The following is a 22,647-nucleotide window of genomic DNA, read 5'->3' on the forward strand; positions in this document are numbered from 1 at the left end:
TCTATTATTCTAAAAGCTCTTTAGGCTTGCTTCATCGTGAACAATGACATGATATTAATGGGTGTGTGCAATGCATGCTGTAGGTGTATATGTAACTTGAGGATTTTTTATGCTTTTTGCATAAACCAAAGGTCTGATTTGCACATCACAGAGCCAATGTCTCAGTTCGCATTATGCTAGCTCCCAAAATAACTAACCCCATTATTGTTTCACATCATCATATGATGTATTCCAGACCACTATGGCACTATTCCCTTTTAAAATTCTTCATATCCTTTTCTGCAGTAGCAGTAACCAGACAGAGCTTACAAATGGAAGAGGAAGGACCCTGCCTGAACTTCCTGCAAAACTCTGTTAACAAGACGAAGAGTTTCCTTACTTAAAGAGCTTTACTTTGCAGCAGAGATGGGGAACTATGGCCCTTTTATGACTTGTGGGCTTCAATTCCCAGAATTCTGATGGATGGCTCAGGAATTCTGGGAGTTGAAGCCCACAAGTCATAAAAGGGCCATAATTCCCAATCTCTGTTTTACAGTATTCTTTAACAATCCCAACAAGCTGCTTTATTACAAAGAACGACCACAATTGAAACCAAAATTTTCTGTTGCTAAGTGGGACATTTATTAAGTGAGTTTTGCCCCATTTATGACCTTCCTTACCACTTCTGTTAAGGGAGTCACTACAGTTGTTACATTACTAACACGTCTGTTAAGTGAATCTGGCTTCCTCCTTGACTTTTGCCTGTCAGGAGGTTGCAAAAGGGGATCACATGACCCCAGGGCACTGCAGCTGTCATAAATAAGAGGCAGCTGCCAATCATCTGAATTTTGATCACGTGACCATGGGGATGTTGCAATGGTCGCAAGTGTGAAAAGCAGTCGTAAGTCACTTTTTTTTCAGTGCTCTTGTAGCTTCAGTGACTAAATGAACTGTTGTATGTCGAGGACTATCTGTATTAAAGTTAAGGTTATCATGCTATACCCTGGTTTGGAGGGAGTAACATCAGCATGTCTGATCACCCTATGCACATCAGGTCATTCAGCAGGCAGCCTTAAAACGAACAACATCCATGGAGCTACAGAGCCTCAATGGAAATGTATAGTAATTACACAATTGAGTGTTGTGTTTAAACAAGAAATAGAGTCGCAGTTACATTCATTTCTATCCCTTGCTCTCTGATTCTAGAGCAAGGTTCCACAGACTGGCAATCTTGTCCTGCTATATGATAGCCCAATCAATCTAGGGAGGCACGGCTGTCTTAATCAAACCTACCATGAATAAATTCTGGTAACTCTTTTATCATGAGGGACTAATGATATGCAATATAGTGATAAGTAGCCTAGGATACAAAGACACCTCCTGCAGTAAAACCACATTTCCTCCATACATCGTGCCCTGTTAAATTACCAAAGGATGGCAAAACACACCTAGCATTTCATTGTTAGGACATTAAAGCACTTACCAGGTTTAGGGATGAGTCCTTGGAAAGGCCTGAAAAAGGAAAAAAAAACATAGTGTTGATTATGAAACAGAAGTAGGCTTTAAATTAGCCTTTGTGGCAAATTTCGGGTCTCAAAAAAATTGTGGACAGCACCACCATCCACCCCAAAAAGATTGACACACAAAATAGAGAATCTGGTTGTAGCAGAAATGCAGGCAGAGTAGGCACCTCAAACTCGCAGCCCGTGGTCCGGATGAATCACGTGCTGGCCCTGCCCCCGCCCAGGTTAGCAAAGAGGAAAAAAGTCCCGAAATGTCATGTGACACCGCCGTGATGATGCGAGTTTGACGCCCCTGCAATAAGGTTATGTATACTGTATCCCTCAATAAAACAGGAGTACCCTATTATAGCATCTATTAGAAGCCACGATGACATACTGATATCATCATGCAAACAATGCCAATGATTTTGCATTATTCTGTACATCATGATAGCGTTGACATAACTCACCTTTCCTTATTAAGCCTATATACATACACTTCATCTCCTGGACTGATTTATCAAGTTAGGTAAGTGAATGTTGCATGTAAAATGGCTTGCCTTCAGAAGTTGTGGCTACTCCATCACTGGAGATTTTCAAAAAGACATTGGACAATCATTTGTCTCAATTGGTATAGGTTCTCCTGCTTGAGCAGGGGGTTGGGCTAGAAGACCTCCAAGATCCCCTGCAACTCTGTTATTCTGCTAAGATAACGCTTTCCTTTCAGAAAGATTTTTTTTAGAGCTATTTTGCTACCACTGAAAACAAGTTGTCTCAGTTTTGTTTTGCCGTTGTTTTTCCTTGAAGTGTCCATTTTGGATATAATTCCCTCCTCTATGCTAAATCTAATTTTCTTTCATGCATATTACCAAGCAGGAACCCATCATTTCATATCACAGGGTATAACATATTTAATAGCATGTTTAAAAATCAAACATCAATATTTTCAGTAAAACAAGATCTAGGACAGTGGTGGCTAACTTTTTTGGGCTCCTGTGCCAAAACTTGTGCGTGCACGCTTGAGTGCCAGCACCTAGAAGGCAATGTGCAGAGCTCCCCCATATCCCTGAGCATGTGTGCGCTATTTCCCCCCACCCCTTTACCTGCACTACATCTTCCAGATGATTTTAGGCCCGTTTGAGGCCTTTTTCAGCTTGCCAGAGACTTTAGGGAAGTCTCTGCAGGCTTTGCAGGAGGAAAAATGGGGCCGTTTTGGGCCTATTTTTTTTCCTGCAAAGCCTGCAGAGGCTTCCCTCAAGCCTCTGGCAGGCCGAAAAAGGCCTGAAAATCAGCCAGGAGTTGCGTGCATGTGTAGTCAAGTAAGTTTGCCTGGGGCTCATGTGCCTGCACAAATGGCTCTGCATGCCACTTGTGGCATGCGTGCCGTAGGTTCGCCATCACAGATCTAGGATAACAAGCAAAAATAGGAAAGAAACGGTGTATACGCCATCTAAGCATGGGATTGTACAAATCAGCTAACATCTCACCCTAAGCCATTTTAATATATGGTTTTTAAGTAATGCACCATGTCCAGATTGACACATAATGCCAAGTCACAAGTTAAGATTTTTAAACCTCAAAAGTTGGAAGCCAAGCCAAAAGTAAGGAAACCATATTAAGGCTCTAGAAAATGTTTGAATATACAGCTGAAAATTGGAAACTTATGCAAATCATTGAGAATTTTGTAGGAAGAAGATCCAATTAAGACATCTAATGCCTATGAACCAAGAGACCAGAAAGTCACAGAGGATCAAAAAACAGAGCTAAGTTTAACTAATCAGTCTGACTTCTGCAATACTACACTGATGCATTTCTCAGCTGTTTTGGTTTTACATATCACATTTAACCAGGCCAATTACAAATCAAGCAGGTGGACTTCACAATGTGCAGTTTTGTTAGCATCTAGATTTGTACTTGCAAGTCTCAGCAAGTTGTATAGATAGCATAAACCTATCCTGCTTGCTTATAGGTCATTCTACTTTGTGATCTCAAAAGAGTAAGTTTAGTAACTACTGTAGATTAAGTGAATTGTACAAATGCAACCACCAGATGGCTGCTGAGATCATGCAACGGGTTTATAACATATTTTACCCGCACTGAATGCCATTTCATGCTAATCTAGTGAGCTGGCAGACCAAAAATAAGACGACTTAGTGGAGATCCTTAAATTTCTGGGATTCTCTCATCAAAAAAAGACATCGGATGGTATTGGGCTATCTTTTTGAATATTGTTGTGTTATTCCCAGGCCTCATTGGTTCCCATGTTTTTATTCAAACCACTCATAAATAAATTCAGCTTTCTGGTATTTTTAGGTGGTCATTTTAAGGTTTTATTAACTGATTTTATCAACTGATTTCAGTGTTTAACTATTTTTAGTTTACATTTTTAACCACCAGAAGCAAAGCTTCCACGTAATAGACTGAGTGGAGGGGATGTCCATTTTTCTCAAATGTTAAATGAGACAGTACATCAATCATGGTAGATGTCAGCAAGCAAACAATGCAAATTATTCTCATCATTTATGTAATGTGTCTAATAGCGTACTTAGGTAAATAATACATCACTGCATACTGCCTGCAATTATGCAAATGATGTAAATTCAGGAAAATTATGTATCCATAGTCTATTGGGCCAGTCCATATTTATCCAAAAGGTACATTATTCCAAAAGAAAGGCTATCTTGACTTTAAGACAGCTCTCAAGAGAAAATGAGACTAGAAAATCATTTTTTATTCCAATATCTATATGCCATACTTACTGTATTCTCAATGATTATATTACAATATTTTTTAAAAAAAAAATTATCTGGAGGAATGGGGAAAACTAGCCGTCTATTCAAATATAAAATTTGACAGGCCTCCACTTTGAGAAAAGTTCTTTTGCTATAAAACAAAGGTGATAAAACAGACTAACACGCCACTGCTGCAACCTGAGGCGTATTCCTAAAGAGACTTACCTTGTAACTGTGAATTTGATCTTGTCTGCCACGGCTAATATCCTCTCCAGATTCTGAGAGCCGAATGTGCAAGGTTTCCGGAATGGGATTCCTGGTGGCAACCCTTCTATGATCACTGAACCTGGATTGCTTTTGATACGCTTGTATGGCACTTGGACTGGGTATTTGATACCCAAAGCCTCACCTGAAAGGAAGATAGCATGAGGAAGGCGTTAAATCTTTTGCCAACCCCTTATTTTGTTCTTGTTCAGCTTTGAAGAACACTAAGCCGGCTTGGAAAAGGCAAGAGATACTCATTTGGTCCAAAGGTGAGTGCAAGTGTATCTGACTTTCAAATCTCTCATGTCAAATGGAAAACCAGAAGAATTTAGCTATTGAAATATCTATTTTTCTTCATGTCATCATGCGGTTCCTATAAAAAGTGCTTGTTAAAGGAAAATGCCGAAATACAGGAGTGTGTTTACAGTTTGTTTACTGAAGAGAAACGATGATGGCAAGGACCACTCCCCCAAAGACCGTATGCTTTTATGTATGCATTAAGAAAAAAATCAATCAAAAGTTCATGCAGATGCTTGTCTGTAAGTTTGCAAACTAAGGACCACTGTCACACACACACACACACACAACATAGATAACACTCTGCCCTGTCCTGCAAGGTTCTCCTACCAACTAGGCCTAATACCAAACTCCCTAGCAATAGGCTCTGTCAAGGTGCATATGCATAGGCATATTATCTGAACTCCAGCTGTACCAGTGAAAAGGATCTGTGTCTCCTATTTTCATTTTTTGAACTTTTCTGTAGAGCTGGACTTAGTCCCTTACCCCTGAAATAAACCATATCCTCCTTTGGGGGCCTTAACAGGGTGGATTATATATCCTTTCAAATTACAATTCCTCATTTTGCAGGCAAACCATAGTTAACCCAAACTGCCAACCATGATTTGCTCAAAGCAGGAAATGTCTGTTGGAGACCGCAGAAAGCTTGGCTCTCATTTATCACACCCATGTTGGAAGAACTAATTAAGGCTTGGTCAATGGCCATTTTCCCAGAGAATCTAAAGTTGGATGATTTTATGGCTACGGACATGAGCAGGAAATGCACTGAATTGTTCTAAAAATTGGCCAGAAGAACAGAGACACGCTTAAGAATGACTCAATTCAAATTGACTCAATTCTCTTAAGGCATGTACAGTTTCTTTTTAAAATGTCTATATTTTAATCCAATCTATTTTGCAGGCATCTGAACATTAAGCAAGACCAGTAAAACACCATCTCTACCTAATCTCCATAGGTATGGATCTTTTAAGAGAAGTCTGGGTAGCCACATCTCCTGGGTGGTATAATTAGTTTTTCCTTATAAAGGCTTGGAGTGGATGATCCTTGGTGTCTCTTCCAAGTCTGCAATTCTAAGATGCTATCATTCTATGACTGCTAACAGCCAGTCATTTTCTCAGATTAATGACTCCTCTTTCTCCCTGCCAGTGTCTTTATGGAAAAACACTTACCATACTTCTTGTTGAACAGATCTTGAACCTGTTCCCTGAGTGTATTTGCAATGTCTATCCTTGACAGCCGAGTATCATAATTTTCTGTAAAGAAAGATGGAAACCATAATAGAATCTGTCCTACTAAATGACAGGTTTTGTCAAGCATAAGGAAGATCTAAATACAAATTAGAATGTACTGGACTCTTCAAAGACTATGCTTGAAAGGCTGGACATCAGATTTTCTGTGTTGGGTGATTTTAACTTTGTAATCTTTTAAAAATAAAAATAACGTTGGGGAGGGGAATACAAAAAATGCCTATTTCAGCTTTAATGTAGCCACAGAAAAATCTTTTAAACGTAAAATCCGCATAATTGGACTTCAATTGTTAGAAGTGAAGATGATTCTTGGATGAGAAGTGAGACTTTTCAAAGAAAAACACAGGAAAATACAGTTGCATTTTGGGAAAACATATTTGAGATAACCATGACCTGGATGATTGGAATCTCCATAGACAACTGTACTGCAAAGTAATTAAAAGTTTTAAAATAGTTATTCATACATGTTTATTTTCATTTATTAGAAAAAAATGAAATCCCTGAGCACCAGATAAACTAAAGTTTAAACCAAGCAAACTAGGCCTTCCCTGCCAAGTAGAATTGGGATTAATTAAAACCCACCATTTGAATGCTTACAAAGGGACAGGAAACTATGGTTTGCTCCATTGGAGATGTGAGCAGGGAATAATTTTTTCCTCCTTTTTTTCCTTCTTATTTTTGAGGTTAAAAAGTGCCATGCCAAGACCTTTCTCTTTCAGCAAACACTTTTTTCAACTTTAAACGTTTTTGATAGTTTCCTGCTGACTTTTTGTTGTTCTGAGATTATATTTGCAATGTGCCCAAGAGTTTTGCCACTTGAGTGGCATAGAAAGCCATATCATTAAAATCAACAGGGAAGACTTTTGGCAATTAGGTAAAGATGTTAATGTAATAAATATGAAAATAGGTCTAGTTCTCCCTGAGATGGCAACTATATATTTAAATATCGCAGTCCATAACAGATGGGAGCTCAGACAAAAAAAAATCCCCTCATGCAAAATAATTACATCCCCAAGTATAGATTAGCATGTGAAAAGTACAGCTAGACTAGAGAAATACTGTCCTTCCTCAGACAACTAAGTTTTCCATTTGCAGATTGGTTTATTCTTTTCTTTGAATGGAGTCGTATTCAGTCAAGGGACCTTTATTTGAAACATAAAGGAAATATAATACAATCTGTCTCATGCTAAATTTTGTAAACAAAGCACATCATCTTCAGCAACAAGGCAACAGCTGCACATTTCTACAAACTTTTTGGAAGAATGGCAAATCCTGATTGGCAATCCAGTGGGAATGCCTTAAAGAGACAACAGCGCTGACATGCAGAAAGCTATCCTGCAAGTTACATGATTAATTGAAATCATGATGTCCCCAAGGGGAGAGGGTGTCAAAAAAGTCAAAATGACAGCCACAAATCCTACCTCATCCCCATTCTCACCTTGAAATCCTGGTCTTTTTATAGGTTCCTCAATGGGCTCAATGGAGACTCTATCATTGGCTGCCAACACAAAGAAAAGCTGTTTAGATTTGTTTTCATTTCTTTTATTTTCCATCTTGAAGTTTAGGTATTATCCATATGGCACTTGCATGCAGTAGGGTACCCATGATACCTCCAGACTGTGTCCAACACTGATTATGTTTTCAAACCCTAGAAAGGGTTGAAAACTTTACAAGATCGCCAGATTTCAATGCTGGCTTAAAATTTTAGATAAGAACAGGGTCATTTTGTCTGGATCCACAGAGAATGTCAAAAATTTCATGAGGTTTTAGGGGGCTCACCTGAGATTATAATCTTTTCACTTGAATTTACACCAGGGTGAGGGGTGAGGTTGCCAGATTCTTGCAACATTTGGCAGTGGTGGGATTCAAATAATTTAACAACTGGTTCTCTGCCCTAATCACTGGCTGGGTGGGTATGACCATTGGTGTGACAGGCAACACTCAGTCTCCTGTACCCCCCTGGGAGGAAAAATGGGCCACCACCTCATTTTGGGCCTAGTAGGCCTCCCTACAGCCTCTTGGAAGCCAAAATGGGCCACGGGGAGGGGTCATGCCACACCTCCCACACCTTGTTTTGGGCCTACTGGGCCTCCCTGCACTTACCTGGGAGCCAAAACGGGGCATGAGGGGAGTCCTGGAAAGGGCGGGGCGGGGAGAGGCTAGCCAGTAATTTATCAACCAATTCAGACAAAGTGGTACGAACCAGTTGAATCTCACCATTGACACTTGGCAATTTGAGGACTGATTATGTGCCATCAAATCATTATTGACTCTCAGCGACTGCAGATTTTCTCCATCGGCAATTTGAGGCACTCTTGAGAAGTTTTATGATAACCTTTTATTCTATCTACACATCTACTTAGCTACCCATGTGATATACAAGGCTACAAAGGCTGCCCATTGAATGCTTCTCCGAGATATATATTTTTATATATTTTATAAAATATTATATATTTTATAGTCTTCTCCAAGATTATATATTTTTAAAGCAGAAAATGGTGTTAGAGAGCTAGGTTGGCCTAGTGATGAAGACACCAGCTAGAAAGCATGAGACAAGTGTGGCCTTAGCCATGAAAGTCAGCTGGGTGACCCTCCCTCAAGTCACTCTTTCTTAGCCCAACCCACCTCACAGGTTGTTGTTGTGGGGGAAATAGGAGAAAGGTTTGTTGGCTATGTTTACTACCTTGAGTTATTTGTAAAAATAATAATGGTGGGATACAAATAAATCAATTAAAAATAAATATTAAATGTTCTTCAATGTCTGGATTAAACACATTTATTTCTTTTTTGCTTTGGATTTGGTTTAAAAAAAAATCAACACAGCCTTGTCGGTGGCTGTAATTCTTTTACATATCAAAGCTTTAAGGTAGTGATAATAGTCAGCATTTCTTGCTCTTGTTTTCTTTTGTTACCTCTTTAGTAATTTGGATTCAAAGATGAAAAGATACTTTGGTCCATGCAGAGCACACTCCATGGTGCTAATATACATGCCATGTATTATATATCACGCATATATATATATATATATATATATATATATATATATATATATATATATATATATATATATATATATCCACATGGGTTCCAATGCCAATCTAGGCTAATATTTCATGCTTATGAGGAAAAGGATTCTAATGAGCAAAAAACGTAAGCCATAGTAAATTTGCCCTTTTTTCAGTTGACAAGATTCTCTTGATTTCTTCAAAGACAATAATCAACCACTAGGAATCCATGCACCCTTACCTATTGCTCCTGAGCTATCTGAGGTCATTTCTTTCATTCCTTCTGTAAGAAGTTCTGGCCTGAAAGACATTATCAGAGAAATACTGTATTAAGGTCAGTGGTTTTTGCACTGGCTAGTAGCAGCAGCAGCTTTCTGGGTTTACAGACAAAGAATATTTCTCAGTTCTACCTGGGCATTTAAGGAATAGAAGCTGGACCTTCTGGGAAAAAAAACTTTGCTATTTTGCCTTCCTATTAAAAGCCTTATTCCATCAGATGATTGCTTCTATTGGCATGTCACTGTCTCTAGCAGAATGGAGTCTTCCTTTTTTTTTAGACCAAGAACTGTATAGATTGTAACCCAAAAGGTCATTAAATAATACACAAGTAGCTAAATTTAATTCATCTTTAAATCTAATCCAAATTAAATGCAACCAATTAAACAGGCTGAATGGGATTATTTTCATAAATTTCATCGCTTTTTTGCCTTTTGTCTCATCGAAAATTAATATTTGGAAGAAATTTTAAAAGTACACTCTATCGGGTATATCTAAAAGATCTCATGGAGACAAAATTCTGCAATCAGAAACAGGAAAGATTAAAAGATTAAGATTTTACTTAGGGAGAAAAACACTGAATAATCTCAAGGCTCAGACTTAGAAACAACTGCTAGATTTTTTTCCTGTTGCAGATTTTTCAGGCAGTGCACAGCAGGCATATTCATGCTATTATGAACTCTGGCAAACATAATAGACTTTCAGAAGCTACGGTATAGATTTGAAGTTTTAGGATTTGGGAGCTGGCAGAAATACCTTCCTGCCCAAAGTCTAAAATATATATTGCCTTATACTAAATCAAAATGCAAAACTTTCTGGTTTTTAGTTATTTCCACACCTAAAACAGGAAATTCTGCTTGAAAATTGTAAATAAACAATAAAACTACAGTAATAATGGACAGTAAGCAGCAAATAATTTGCAAATATCTATATCAATAAGTTCTTGCCATTGTAGAGTCTATTTTATTCTGTCTCTCAAATAAAGTCAAAGCTATTAGATTTTTAAAAGATCACAGTGAATTATTAACTTCCAGCAAGTATGTCTGTGGGGTAGTAGATGCATGGCGACCATGATATGCTGTCATTCTACAAACAAACAAACAAAAGGGAGTTACATAAGACAAAGAGAAAAAAAACCAATTCTGACAACATTCACCTTACCTCTTGATAACAAACCGAATTCTGCTGCTTGCCTGAAGAATCTTCTTTAGCTTTGCAATCCCAAAACAGTTGGGCCGTCTGAGTAGGATGCCATCGGGCAAGCCCACCACAAAAAGGTCCTCTGGGTACATCAAGAATTTGGAATACGGGACTTTGACAGGCTCAGAAATTCCTATGGCTTTCGCTGCGGAGGCAAGCATGTCACTTCAGAAAGGAACATTGCCATGGTCGCCATTAAAGAAAAGTCATGCTGGAACTGGGGAAGGAATCTGCTTTGGACTGAACTGCTTTTCCCTATCAGGAAAGAACTTGCTCAATTGATGATGAGGAACTACATCCTCCACTCCCATCATCCACTCAAAATCTGACCTCCTAACTGAGCAAACATGGCTGTCTCTCGGTTTGGGGCATCCCACTCTGCTAGCCATGCTCGCTGTGGTGACTAGGGATACTGGCAATATAATTTAGCAACATCAGCTCCGTCTGCAGATACAGACTATGAAAGGAAGTGAATTTCATAGCTCTTCTAGGAACTGGTGGTTGCCGATTCCAGTTTCCTTGAGACAATTTCATAGACCCTGCTTGCAATGATCTATCCAGAGGGCCATTAAAATCGGAGCACACGAAGGGGGGGGGGTGTTCAGATTTTGTGCCTAACCCCTATGCTTTTTGTATCTTGGTGAAATGTTTGTGGAGAGGAATATACATGAAAACTGTCATAAGGAAAAGGAAGTAGATTTTTGTTCTCCCTAGCAACTGAGGGTAAGAAAACAACCTATGGGCGAAAACTTTACAAGAGAATTAAGGAGGAATTTCCTGAGTAGGAGAGCTATTAAGCAATGGAAAAGACTACACCCAGGAGTTGTGGGTCCTCACAAAAAGACTGAGCAGCCTTTTGTCTGGGATGGTATCAGCAGGTTCTGACCAGTTCTGGAGAATTGGTAGGGAAAATTTTCAAAGTTAGAAGAACCGGCAAATTCCATCTCTGACTGGAGATTTTACAATATCCTTCCCCTGCCCCGCCCACCAAGCCCCGCCCACAGAACCAGTAGTAAAAAATTTTTGAATCTCACCACTGGATGGTGTGAAAATTCCTGCAAAGGGCAAGAGGTTGGCCTAGATTCAATGTTTCTCAACATTGGCAAGTTTAAGAGGTATAGATTAGGCTAGGCTGGGAAATTCTGGGAGTTGAAGGCCATACAACTTAAATGCTGGCCTAAAAGACTTCTAAGATGATGATTCTAAAAAAAGAATTCCGTAGTCTTTTTAATGTGTCCTCGGATTGGGAGGGAGCCATTAACTCTATTGAGTCCAATCCCCTCATGCAATGCAGGATGAGATAATCAATTAACTATCCTTTGCTATCTAGTAAAGGAAAAACTTTCTAGCAATAAAGGCAGCAACAAGAATTTCAAAATGACAGGTAATTGAACTTAGCATTGGGGGGCGGGGGGGTGGGACTCTTATCTTGAAAAGAAAAAGAGTGAAATATCTCACCATATCTTGCGTTAAATAAAATTTCTACTTGTTTCCTCAAGTGACTTAAAACGTCACTGACACCATCTGGAAGACAAAAATAACAAAATGCAGCGACTGCAAGAAAAGAAACACTCCTACAGAGGATGAACGTATATACGCCACCATATATAGGGCAGCTCATAAATAATGCATGTTTAGTAACACTGGAAGAAAACAGAAGATCAAAGCAGCAGAAAATCCCCAACAGTCAAACCAAGAAATTTTAAAAGGTCTGGAAAAGAGAGAAAGGAGACAGAGGGCTGCTTTAAAATGTGCCTTTCTGCATTCCTACATGAAATTAACAAATAGGCAGGCATCAGTTGGACCAATATATTGACTGGAATTAATTATTTGCTGATTTTGCACTTTTCAGAACGCTGAGGCAAAGTGCTCAGTTGTTCAATTCTATATTAGCATACCATTAAATGCTCTATTTCCCAGAAAGAAAAAGTATTTCAGACACCACCCCTCCCAAAAGGGCCCCTTCATGGATTATTAGTTCATAGTAATCAAGGGTTTTTTGTATTCAAATGACTCTATGAGCTGCAGTATTGAGAGTACTGTAGTGTAAATTCCCCGAAGAGTCATCCATTACTGGCGGCTCATAGACAGGAAATCAGATGAAATAGGACCCACCGGAGAATGAAATGGCAACCCACTCCATTATTCTGGTAGAAAACCCCCAAATGGACATTAAAAATCAGGATATGGTCAATGTAATCCTAGAATCTACCCATCAGGGTAGAAGGTATTCAACAAATTACTGTGAAACAATAGAGGGCAACCTCCACCCTCATGGTACTCTCACAAGGTGGCTAGCTGATGTGATCACGGGCATAACCGAAGTTAATTCTGGAAAGATAAATATACACCACTGGTGTGTGGAATGTCAGGAGCCATAAACCAAAATAAACTTGAAGTAGAAATGTCGAGGCTGAATATAGACATTCCAGGAATCAGCAAACTGAAATGGGCTAGAATGTATCACATCTTATCATAGGAACATAGGATCTTCTTCTGCGGGCAAGAAAACCATTGAAGACATGGAGTAGCTATCATTATTAATAAAAGAATGTCAAAATCATGCTTGGCTATGCACCTCGATATGATAGAACGATATCAATTTGTTTCTAAGGCAAGCCAAATAAGATTATGGTTATCCAACTTCACAATTCAAAGGGGATAGAAAGGGAATTGTTATGAGTGTTGAGGTAATTCCCTGTTAGGAGAATGAGCGCATACAGGGAGACATATTTGAGAGGAGTGTTTGAATAATACACACAGAGCACACAGATACACTGTACAGTAAATGTAGGTTTTTACTTCCAGAAAGGTTTAAGCAAAGTCCAAAATAAGCAATCCAAAAGTCATTCACAGGTAAAATCAGTCAGTTTTCAGCCAGGGATAATCCAAATATCAAATTCCAGTGTAAAAACCGTTCAGTATCAGACTTAATTAAATCCAGTAACATCAGTCAATTAGAAGAAATGGAGCAACGGCAATACTTTCAACAGAAGGAAATAGAGATACACTCACACTCTCTTCTGAGACTCAGACCAAACAAACCAGGTTTCTGGCTCCATCTTATGGCCGTTTGAGAAACCACACCTAATTACAGTTTTGCATTTTCTTAAAGTTACAGTTTTAAAATGTTTATTCTGGTTTATATATTTCTAACCCAAATAGCTGTTAGGTGACTCATATTCCTAACAATGAGGAGTTAAAAAGAGATGTCATAGTAATTAAAGGAGCCTAGAATGTTAAAGATGGAAGTAAAATAGTCCTCGACTTGCAACAGTTCATTTAATGACTGTTCGAAGTTACAACGGCACTGAAAAAAGTGACATGATCATTTTTCACACTTACAACCATTGCTACATCCCCATGGTCGCATGATCGAAATGTGAACACTTAGCAACTCACATGTACTTATGACAGCTGCAGCATCCCAGGAGTCAGCTGCGACCTTCTGACAAGTAAAGTCAGTGGGGAAGTCAGATTTACTTAACAATCTTGTTACTAACTTAACAACTATGATGATTCACTTAACTGTGACAAGAGAGGCCATAAAAATGGGGCAAAACTCACTTAATAATTGTCTCACTTAGCAACAGAAATTTTAAGCTCGATTGTGGTCGTTAGTCGAGGATTACCTGTAACTTCTGGAATAATGAGAAAAATGGCCTGTTTACAAAATAGAGCCCAATGCAATATTTACAGTAAATTCAATGTTATCATAAATAACGTCTTTCTTCAACATAAAAAAATGTCCCTGCATGTGAATATTATTGAATGGAGAACACTGAAATCAAATGGACTATATAAATTAAATAGCTGTTAGATTGACTCATATTCCTAACATTCTCCCCTTTTGGGTAAGATAATATATACAACCTTACATTCTAAGTCCATAATCTTCACAGCTTGCCTTATGCTTTATAGAGCCTTGAGCCTTTGTAAAATGATCTGCTATATTGTTTTCTGACATACAGTATTCTAACTTAATCTTCTTATTTTGCACACATTGTCTCACATTTAAATATCTTAAATCTGTGTGTTTCGTTCTTGTTTTAACAGCAATATTTGAAGCCATCTGTATTGCTGATTGGTTATTTTCGTAAACAACAATAGGATCTTTTACATCAATTCCCATATCAATCAATAATTGTTTATACAAAACTAAATCTGTATATAATAAAGACAAACATGAGAATTCAGCCTCCATTGTTGACAAACTTACATGTTTCTGTCTAATAGATCTCCATCCAATCAATGCTTTTCCCAATAATACAGCAGTACCTGATGTAGATTTTTGTGTATTTATGTCTGTAGCAAAACTTGCATCAGCATATGCAGTCAAATTCAGTTGATCTTTTGGCTCCAGATACAATGCATAATGCATTGTTTGTTTCAGATATCTTAACACACATTTAGCAGCTTGCCAGTGCCTTTCAGTTGGCTCAGTGTAAAATCTCGCTAATTGATTAACACTGTATGCAATATCTGGCCTTGACCAATTACTGAGATAAGATAAACTACCTATCAAGAACTGATAAATGTTCTTATCAAAAACAGGACTTTGAACATCACTATGGCTAAACTCCTGGCTCATTGGTGTTTTAGCCGGTTTACAAAGTTCCATTTTAAAACTTTTTAGTAATTGGTTAATTTTATTTGCCTGTGAGATCTTGTATCCTCCCCTAGTTCTATCTATCTTTAAACCAAGATATTGTTTGATTTCTCCTGTTTTATCTTAAATTTCTTTTCCAATAGTGAAATTATCTCAGTAGCTTCTTGTTCAGTTTTTGTGATTAATGCTATGTCATCAGTAAATAATAACAATAATGACACTATATCATCACTTTCTCTTTTAAACAAACATGGATCAGCCATGCCAGCTACAAAGCCTATCTTAGTTAATTCTTTAACTATACATTGGTTCCACTCATAGCCTGCTTGGTTCAAACCATAAAGACTCTTTTTCAATTTCCAGCAATCATTATTATCAGTATTATCATTTTCGAGACCTAAAGGTTTCTTTAAATATATAGTGTGTTGCAATGGTGCATGCAGATATGCTGTCTCTACATCCAAATGATTTACAATGTATTTCTCTTTAGCTGCCCACACTAATGCTGCCCTTAATGTAGTAGCCTTCAGACTAGGTGCAAACACCTCATCATAGTCATTTGCTGTCTGATTGAACCCTTGTGCTACTAACCTGGCTTTATGGGTAACAGTCCCATCTACACCTATCTTTAGCTTATACATCCATTTAAATCCTATGGCATATTTACCTGGTGGTAACTTAACATTTTCGTATACCTCCAGTCTTTTTAATGATTCCAGTTCCTTATCCATTGCTTTCTGCCAAGCAGCCTGATCCTTAGCAGGATACATTTTCAGTTTACTATAATTACTTGGAACTATATTCACATGGCATACAACACTAGCCTGATATCTATCAGGTGGTCATGTTACACGGGTTGAACGTCTTGATAATACAGGGCTTACTGGTGGACTTTCCTGTGCCACCTGATCCTGTTCTTCTATTTCTTCCTGTGCCTGTTCTCCTACTTCCTCCTGTGCTTCCCCTTTAATGGCTATTTGTTGTTTACTGATATCATATTTAGGGACTATTTGGGTGTCAATAATAATATCATTGCTGGATTCCTGTTCCAGTTTATCCCATCCAACGTGCTCAAAATTTTTTGCATTAGCACTACAATAAACATGAGCTGTGCCTCGATCCCAGAATATAAATGATCTACGGTTGGCCTCATAACCCACAAAAAATAACTTCTTAGCTCTATGTTGCCCTTTCAGTCTTACTTGTGAGGGAATATGCACCCATGCTGCAGCTCCAAATGTGTGTAGGTAACTTAAATTTGGCTTTCTGCCATGCCAACGAGTGAATGGCAATTCTCCAGTTGTTGTATTTACTACATTGTTTAAAACATGGTAACTACACATTATGGCTTCACTCCACAGTGTTTCAGGTAAACCTGAATCAGATAACATAGTGTGAGCCATGGCTTGTAATGTTTGCCCTCTTCGTTCTATAAATGAGTTATGTTGTGGTCTGTAAGGTGCAGAACGTTTATACTCAACACCAGCCAATTTTAGCATAGTTTGGAATATTTTGTTAACAAACTCAGTCCCATTATCAGTGACTAAAGTAATTACTTTACTTTTCATTTTTCTCTCAGCAAACCTTAGCCAGTTAAAGAAATATTGGAATGTTTCTGTTTTGTTTTTCATAAGATAGCAGAAACCATATCGTGAGTAATGGTCCATAATACTCAAAATATAACAGGCACCTCCTAAACTTGGTTTCTTAGGACCAATTATGTCAGCAAAAACAACCTCTAAAGGTTCTTTGGTCTTAAACCCATTTAGTCTGTTTGCTGGAGTAACCTTACTCTTTTCTTGACTACAAGCATTACAGTGTAAATACTTGCTACAGGGTTTCAATTTTACTCCCTCTGACAATTCAACAGTTTGTTTGAGCATTTTGAAATTAATGTGCCCTAGACGTCTATGTAGTAAATGTATACATTCATCATGTGGCTTAACATTGTTATAAACTGAGTTAGCCATCTTCAACTGGTCATCATGTATCACATATAAATCATTTTTTAAAGTAGCAGTAACACTTTTATCCTCTTTCTCTATTATACAGTTATCTCCCCTAAAGGTTATTACATAACCAAGATTAACTAAAGCACTTACTGATAACAAATTAAATTTCAGTTTAGGTATATATAACATAGTTAAATGTTCGTTTATACAAGAACAATATGCAGTACCTTCACCTGATGCTTTAATCTTCCTTCCATTTGCCAATGATACATGTTGTGTACTCGTGGACATCTTTACAAACCTGTTTCTATCCTTAGTAATGCATTGTGATGCTCCAATATCAACAACCCACAAATCATGGTTTACAGTTGAATTGCTAGACATAGCTAAACTAACATTCTTTTTGGCCTTCTGGCATTTGCCAGTATTCTGTTGTTTTCCCTTCTTACAGAATTTAGCTATATGTCCTCTAGCCCCACAAGAAAAACATTTCCTAACATTATAGGCAGTTGAAGATAAATCCTCTTCTTGTGGTTGTTCCTTCCTCAGTTAGTCCCTATCCAGCCGTTGTCTTCCTTCTTCTAACAATCTTCCAGTTATGTCAGTCAATGTCAGTTTATTTCTGGGCAGTACTTCCAGTGAAGATACATAGTCATCATAACTTTCATCCAATGAGGAAAGAATGATGTAAACTTGATGCAGCTCTGAAAATATCAGTTCTTTTTCATGTAGCTCTTGAAAAGTTCTTTTCATGAAGTTTAAATAAGCTAACATATCTCCACCTTCCAGAAGATGTGCTCTAAACAGTTTACGTGTAAGATGTATGTGTGCACCTACACTGTCACAAACATAAATCCTCTTCAAATTCTCCCAGCACTTAGCAGCAGACTCTTCTCCATGAATATGAACTAGCTGCTGGTCACTCAGTGTTAGTCCAATTATACAAAGAGCTTGTTCATTGTTCTGGTTAAAGTCAGCAAGCTTCTTGGCATCATCCTCATTAGCTGGATCCCAAGCATTTATATCCGGTGGGTCTTGAACTACATTCCATAAACCTTATTTACGCAGAAGTAGACTGCACTTCATAGACCAGGAAACATAGTTTGTCCATCCAACTGGGTTATCAGTGATAGATATGTTAAAGTGACTTGTGCCATCTTTACCAGGATAGTAAACCACAATTAAACAGTAAACAGCTGTCTGTATACAGTACTGTGTATTCACTCTCAGTTATCTGAGCCTAGTATGGTCTGGGCCCATAACCAGTGTTGAGGTAATTCCCTGTTAGGAGAATGAGCGCATACAGGGAGACATATTTGAGAGGAGTGTTTGAATAATACACACAGAGCACACAGATACACTGTACAGTAAATGTAGGTTTTTACTTCCAGAAAGGTTTAAGCAAAGTCCAAAATAAGCAATCCAAAAGTCATTCACAGGTAAAATCAGTCAGTTTTCAGCCAGGGATAATCCAAATATCAAATTCCAGTGTAAAAACCGTTCAGTATCAGACTTAATTAAATCCAGTAACATCAGTCAATTAGAAGAAATGGAGCAACGGCAATACTTTCAACAGAAGGAAATAGAGATACACTCACACTCTCTTCTGAGACTCAGACCAAACAAACCAGGTTTCTGGCTCCATCTTATGGCCGTTTGAGAAACCACACCTAATTACAGTTTTGCATTTTCTTAAAGTTACAGTTTTAAAATGTTTATCCTGGTTTATATATTTCTAACCCAAATAGCTGTTAGGTGACTCATATTCCTAACAATGAGGAGTTAAAAAGAGATGTCATAGTAATTAAAGGAGCCTAGAATGTTAAAGATGGAAGTAAAATAGTCCTCGACTTGCAACAGTTCATTTAGTGACTGTTCGAAGTTACAACGGCACTGAAAAAAGTGACATGATCATTTTTCACACTTACAACCATTGCTACATCCCCATGGTCGCATGATCGAAATGTGAACACTTAGCAACTCACATGTACTTATGACAGCTGCAGCATCCCAGGAGTCAGCTGCGACCTTCTGACAAGTAAAGTCAGTGGGGAAGTCAGATTTACTTAACAATCTTGTTACTAACTTAACAACTATGATGATTCACTTAACTGTGACAAGAGAGGCCATAAAAATGGGGCAAAACTCACTTAATAATTGTCTCACTTAGCAACAGAAATTTTAAGCTCGATTGTGGTCGTTAGTTGAGGATTACCTGTAACTTCTGGAATAATGAGAAAAATGGCCTCAGTTTACAAAATAGAGCCCAATGCAATATTTACAGTAAATTCAGTGTTATCATAAAAAACGTCTTTCTTCAACATAAAAAAATGCCCCTGCATATGAATATTATTGAATGGAGAACACTGAAATCAAATGGACTATATAAATTGCAAACAAAGTTGCAGAAGCTCCCTTCACCAAGCAAAACCAGCACTTGATTCTGGTTTAGATCACCAACTCCTCCTTAAAAAAAAATCACAATAAAAGAAAACAGCAGAGCCCTTTGCAGTTATTTATACCTCACGTTGAATTTTGTGTCTTCAGAATAATCTCCTTTAAAATACATCCCCCGCCCATTCACAGGTAATTAAGGGAAATATATAGCTCAGAAGACTTATTTATTAAATGTATATGCTGCCCATCTCATTAATAAAGTGACTTGCCGTTCTCCAGCTGTATAAAGAAAGCAGGATTTTTTTAAAAAAGACAAACCCATTCCTCCTTTCATACTAAATGCTGGAGACACAAAAGAAATCCACTGAAAGTGCAGGTTATTTTGGTATTTAAAAAAACCAGACAAAACTCACCTTTTCCTTCCATTTGCTTCTCGTCCTGCTGCAAATCAATGCTGGGCCCTTTATCTGAAAATCAGAGAAGGCTGATATTGAGCAGAACACAGACCCATAATTGGGAGTAGGTGTTTTTTGAGAGAGTACTGTTACATTATAGTGTGGAACTTTAGATGGTTATCAATAAGGCTCTTTGCTTTCTCCTGCTACATTCACATAGGCTGATGACTTTGAAAGAAGCAGGCAGCCTCGGCTTGGGGGGCTTTAATTGCCCCAAATCAGTGAGACCAATGCCTCAAAACATGTTTTTTCCAGAAAGTTTCTGCCTTACTAAGAACATTCTTCTTCCCAGAGTGAATAGGGTAATTCCCAATATATCAGATTATTTTTCCTTCTAATTATTTTTTTTTAAATTATAGCTACAGGTATTGCAATATATAACACTTTATACATAGCACTAATAGGATGTGCTAATTCCCAAGTCTTACACAAGGCTCTTCAAAGACTCCCTACTGTAACATTATTCTGGGCCTAAACATCTAAGTGCACCATTCTGGAGAGCATTGGATCACTGTGGTCATATTTCTGCAACAAGATAAATGACATTTAAGGGAAAGAGCCTTTTCAGTGGCAGCATCCATTTGTGCTTTCTCTTGTGTGGTACTAAAACGTATGTTTTCCTGGCATCCAAGGACATTTTCATATTAGATTTTATACAGGTTTTTTTTTAAACAGGGGAAAACAGGAGAAGAAATAGGCCAAAAACAAAACAAATCTATTCAGAAAGTAGTAAGAGAGAACTTGACACTCCAACCCAGTTTCACATCAATTTTGGCAGTGTGGCTTTTATCAGGTGCATTCAAAATTCAATATATGAATAGCTTTGAGGATGTCTGCCTCAAGAAAGGAGGACACAAATTCACCTAATCAAAAAATAAAAAATAAATAAAACTGAAAGTGGCTTTATCTTTGACTAGGAAAATGGTGGTTCTTTTCATCTAAGCTCACAGATGTTTCTAGCCTATCTTTTGTTTTAATTTATCTATAGCCAAATCCCAGAATCCCAAATTGTTAACATTTGAGGGAGACCTAGAAATCAACTACACTAATGGAACCTGCTGCTTAAGGGGGGATTTACAATCTAGCATGCAGGAATGGGAGTTTCCCAAGGAGATATTAACTGAAATGCAATTTCAGATGAAAAGAATTGTTCGTTTCGCGGTTGGACAGATTTTGCCCCTAGCAAACTCTCTTACAGGTAGGCCTTGACTTACAACCATTTACCAACCATTCTGAGTTACAACAGCGGTAAAAAAAAAAAAAGTGATTTACAGTTGGTTCCCATAGTTGCTCAAACCTACTTTAATCAAAAGTTATAGACTTGCCTTAGCCAAATACGATTTTAGCATTCCTGGAATATGCTGTGCTCCTCTGACAAAGGAAACCAATTGCATTGCTGCCACTATTATTTGTATATTGAGAACTACATAATTGTTATGTGCCCTGCATTTGGTGGAGCTATGAAAAACTATGCTCATGTATGCACGGTATAGTACAAAACCTGACTAGGACTATATTTTAGCCAGATGTTGCAAAATAAGAAACATGATCAAAAATTGAGTATCCATCTCTGACACTTGCCTGGTTATTTGCCAGATTATATTTTGTGTTAACTCCAACAACTTGTTATATAAATGCTTGTCATAAAGCATACTTTAATCTGATAGGCTAGTATTTGGCAAGCAAATAGTTAGATTGGCCTTTTTTATACATAGTGACCATAACAGCTACCCCCTGTCAATATTTTGGCATATGTTTGATGAGTATCAGTGAACAGGGAATATAACAAAGCCATTCACTATCCTTTAACCATACTATGTAGAATTTCAGAAGTAATAAAATCACCAACTTTACTTGCCCTTCCCACTGGCCCAAACTGTGAGCAATTCGTTTATTGCTTTAGATTCACTTCAAGTGGATCTTCTTGTTAGTATGGTGCCCTTTGTGAGCACAGTGCCCTAAAATGATCTTAATAAAGGAGAATATTTGTACTCAGGGTTGAAATGAAGGGTCCTTGTACAGCACTGATGAAGTTACCTAGTCTGAGTAATGAAATGTCTGCAAGAAAACAACCAAGCTCAGAAAGTACCAAAGACTCCCCTAAAGTGATCTTCTCACACTGCAATGAAAGTAGGAAAGGAAACTAGAGATGAGGAGAAATTATTAAGCACTAAGATAAGGCCAGATTCCTAGCTTAGAATGTCACTATGAGCTGTAGCCAGGAGATCCTAGAAAATTCTCTTTTCTTCATTTGGAGGAGTCTGTCTATACTGTTTTTTCAGCAAATTTCTGGATAGAATACAAAGCTGGATCTATTTTGAATTGCCTAACTAATTCTTTCCTAACTTCTTCTCATTCAGAATCAAACCAAGGCTGCTAAGCCTTGCTCACAGCTTTTGCTTTGTTATCTGACCCCAGGGATGGTTGAAATTGTTAAATAGAATGATATAAATATAGTGATACAATTTTGTAAGGTGCTATTTCCAGGCCTACCCTTAGCTATCGTAGAAAATATCTGCAAAGCTATCTCAGGAAAGAGTAATTCACTTGTTATCTCTTCTCACTGCCTAGCCTAGGCTTGAATCTGGTTCCTCATTTACAGTGGGATTTAAGTCTCAGAGGAAATTATCAAATGCTTTAATTACTAGAATACCGTGAAAATGATCACTTCAGGTCAGCAAAGCTCACTTAACCAGGCTTAACCAGCCTAGCAACAGAAATCTCGGGCTCAA

General features: G+C 37.9%; 1 protein-coding gene across 5 annotated transcripts in view; it reads right to left on the reverse strand.

Moving 5' to 3' along the window:
• GTF2IRD1 (GTF2I repeat domain containing 1) overlaps positions 1 to 22,647 on the reverse strand; it is a 151,331-nt gene that overhangs the window by 29,074 nt on the left and 99,610 nt on the right. For all 5 annotated transcript variants that reach the window (XM_026708622.2, XM_026708620.2, XM_087926444.1 and 2 more), the window contains exons 14-21: positions 19,874 to 19,927; positions 11,961 to 12,026; positions 10,464 to 10,647; positions 9,268 to 9,326; positions 7,460 to 7,519; positions 5,944 to 6,027; positions 4,439 to 4,622; positions 1,463 to 1,491 (exon numbers count right to left, since the gene is read on the reverse strand). In XM_026708622.2, the coding sequence (XP_026564407.2) occupies positions 1,463 to 1,491; positions 4,439 to 4,622; positions 5,944 to 6,027; positions 7,460 to 7,519; positions 9,268 to 9,326; positions 10,464 to 10,647; positions 11,961 to 12,026; positions 19,874 to 19,927 (720 nt within the window). The remainder of the gene's footprint in view (positions 1 to 1,462; positions 1,492 to 4,438; positions 4,623 to 5,943; positions 6,028 to 7,459; positions 7,520 to 9,267; positions 9,327 to 10,463; positions 10,648 to 11,960; positions 12,027 to 19,873; positions 19,928 to 22,647) is intronic.

The sequence above is a fragment of the Pseudonaja textilis genome, chromosome 1 (genome assembly GCF_049901715.1).
Source record: "Pseudonaja textilis isolate UNSWEBS1 chromosome 1, rPseTex1.2, whole genome shotgun sequence".
NCBI classification, from domain to species: Eukaryota; Metazoa; Chordata; class Lepidosauria; order Squamata; family Elapidae; genus Pseudonaja; species Pseudonaja textilis.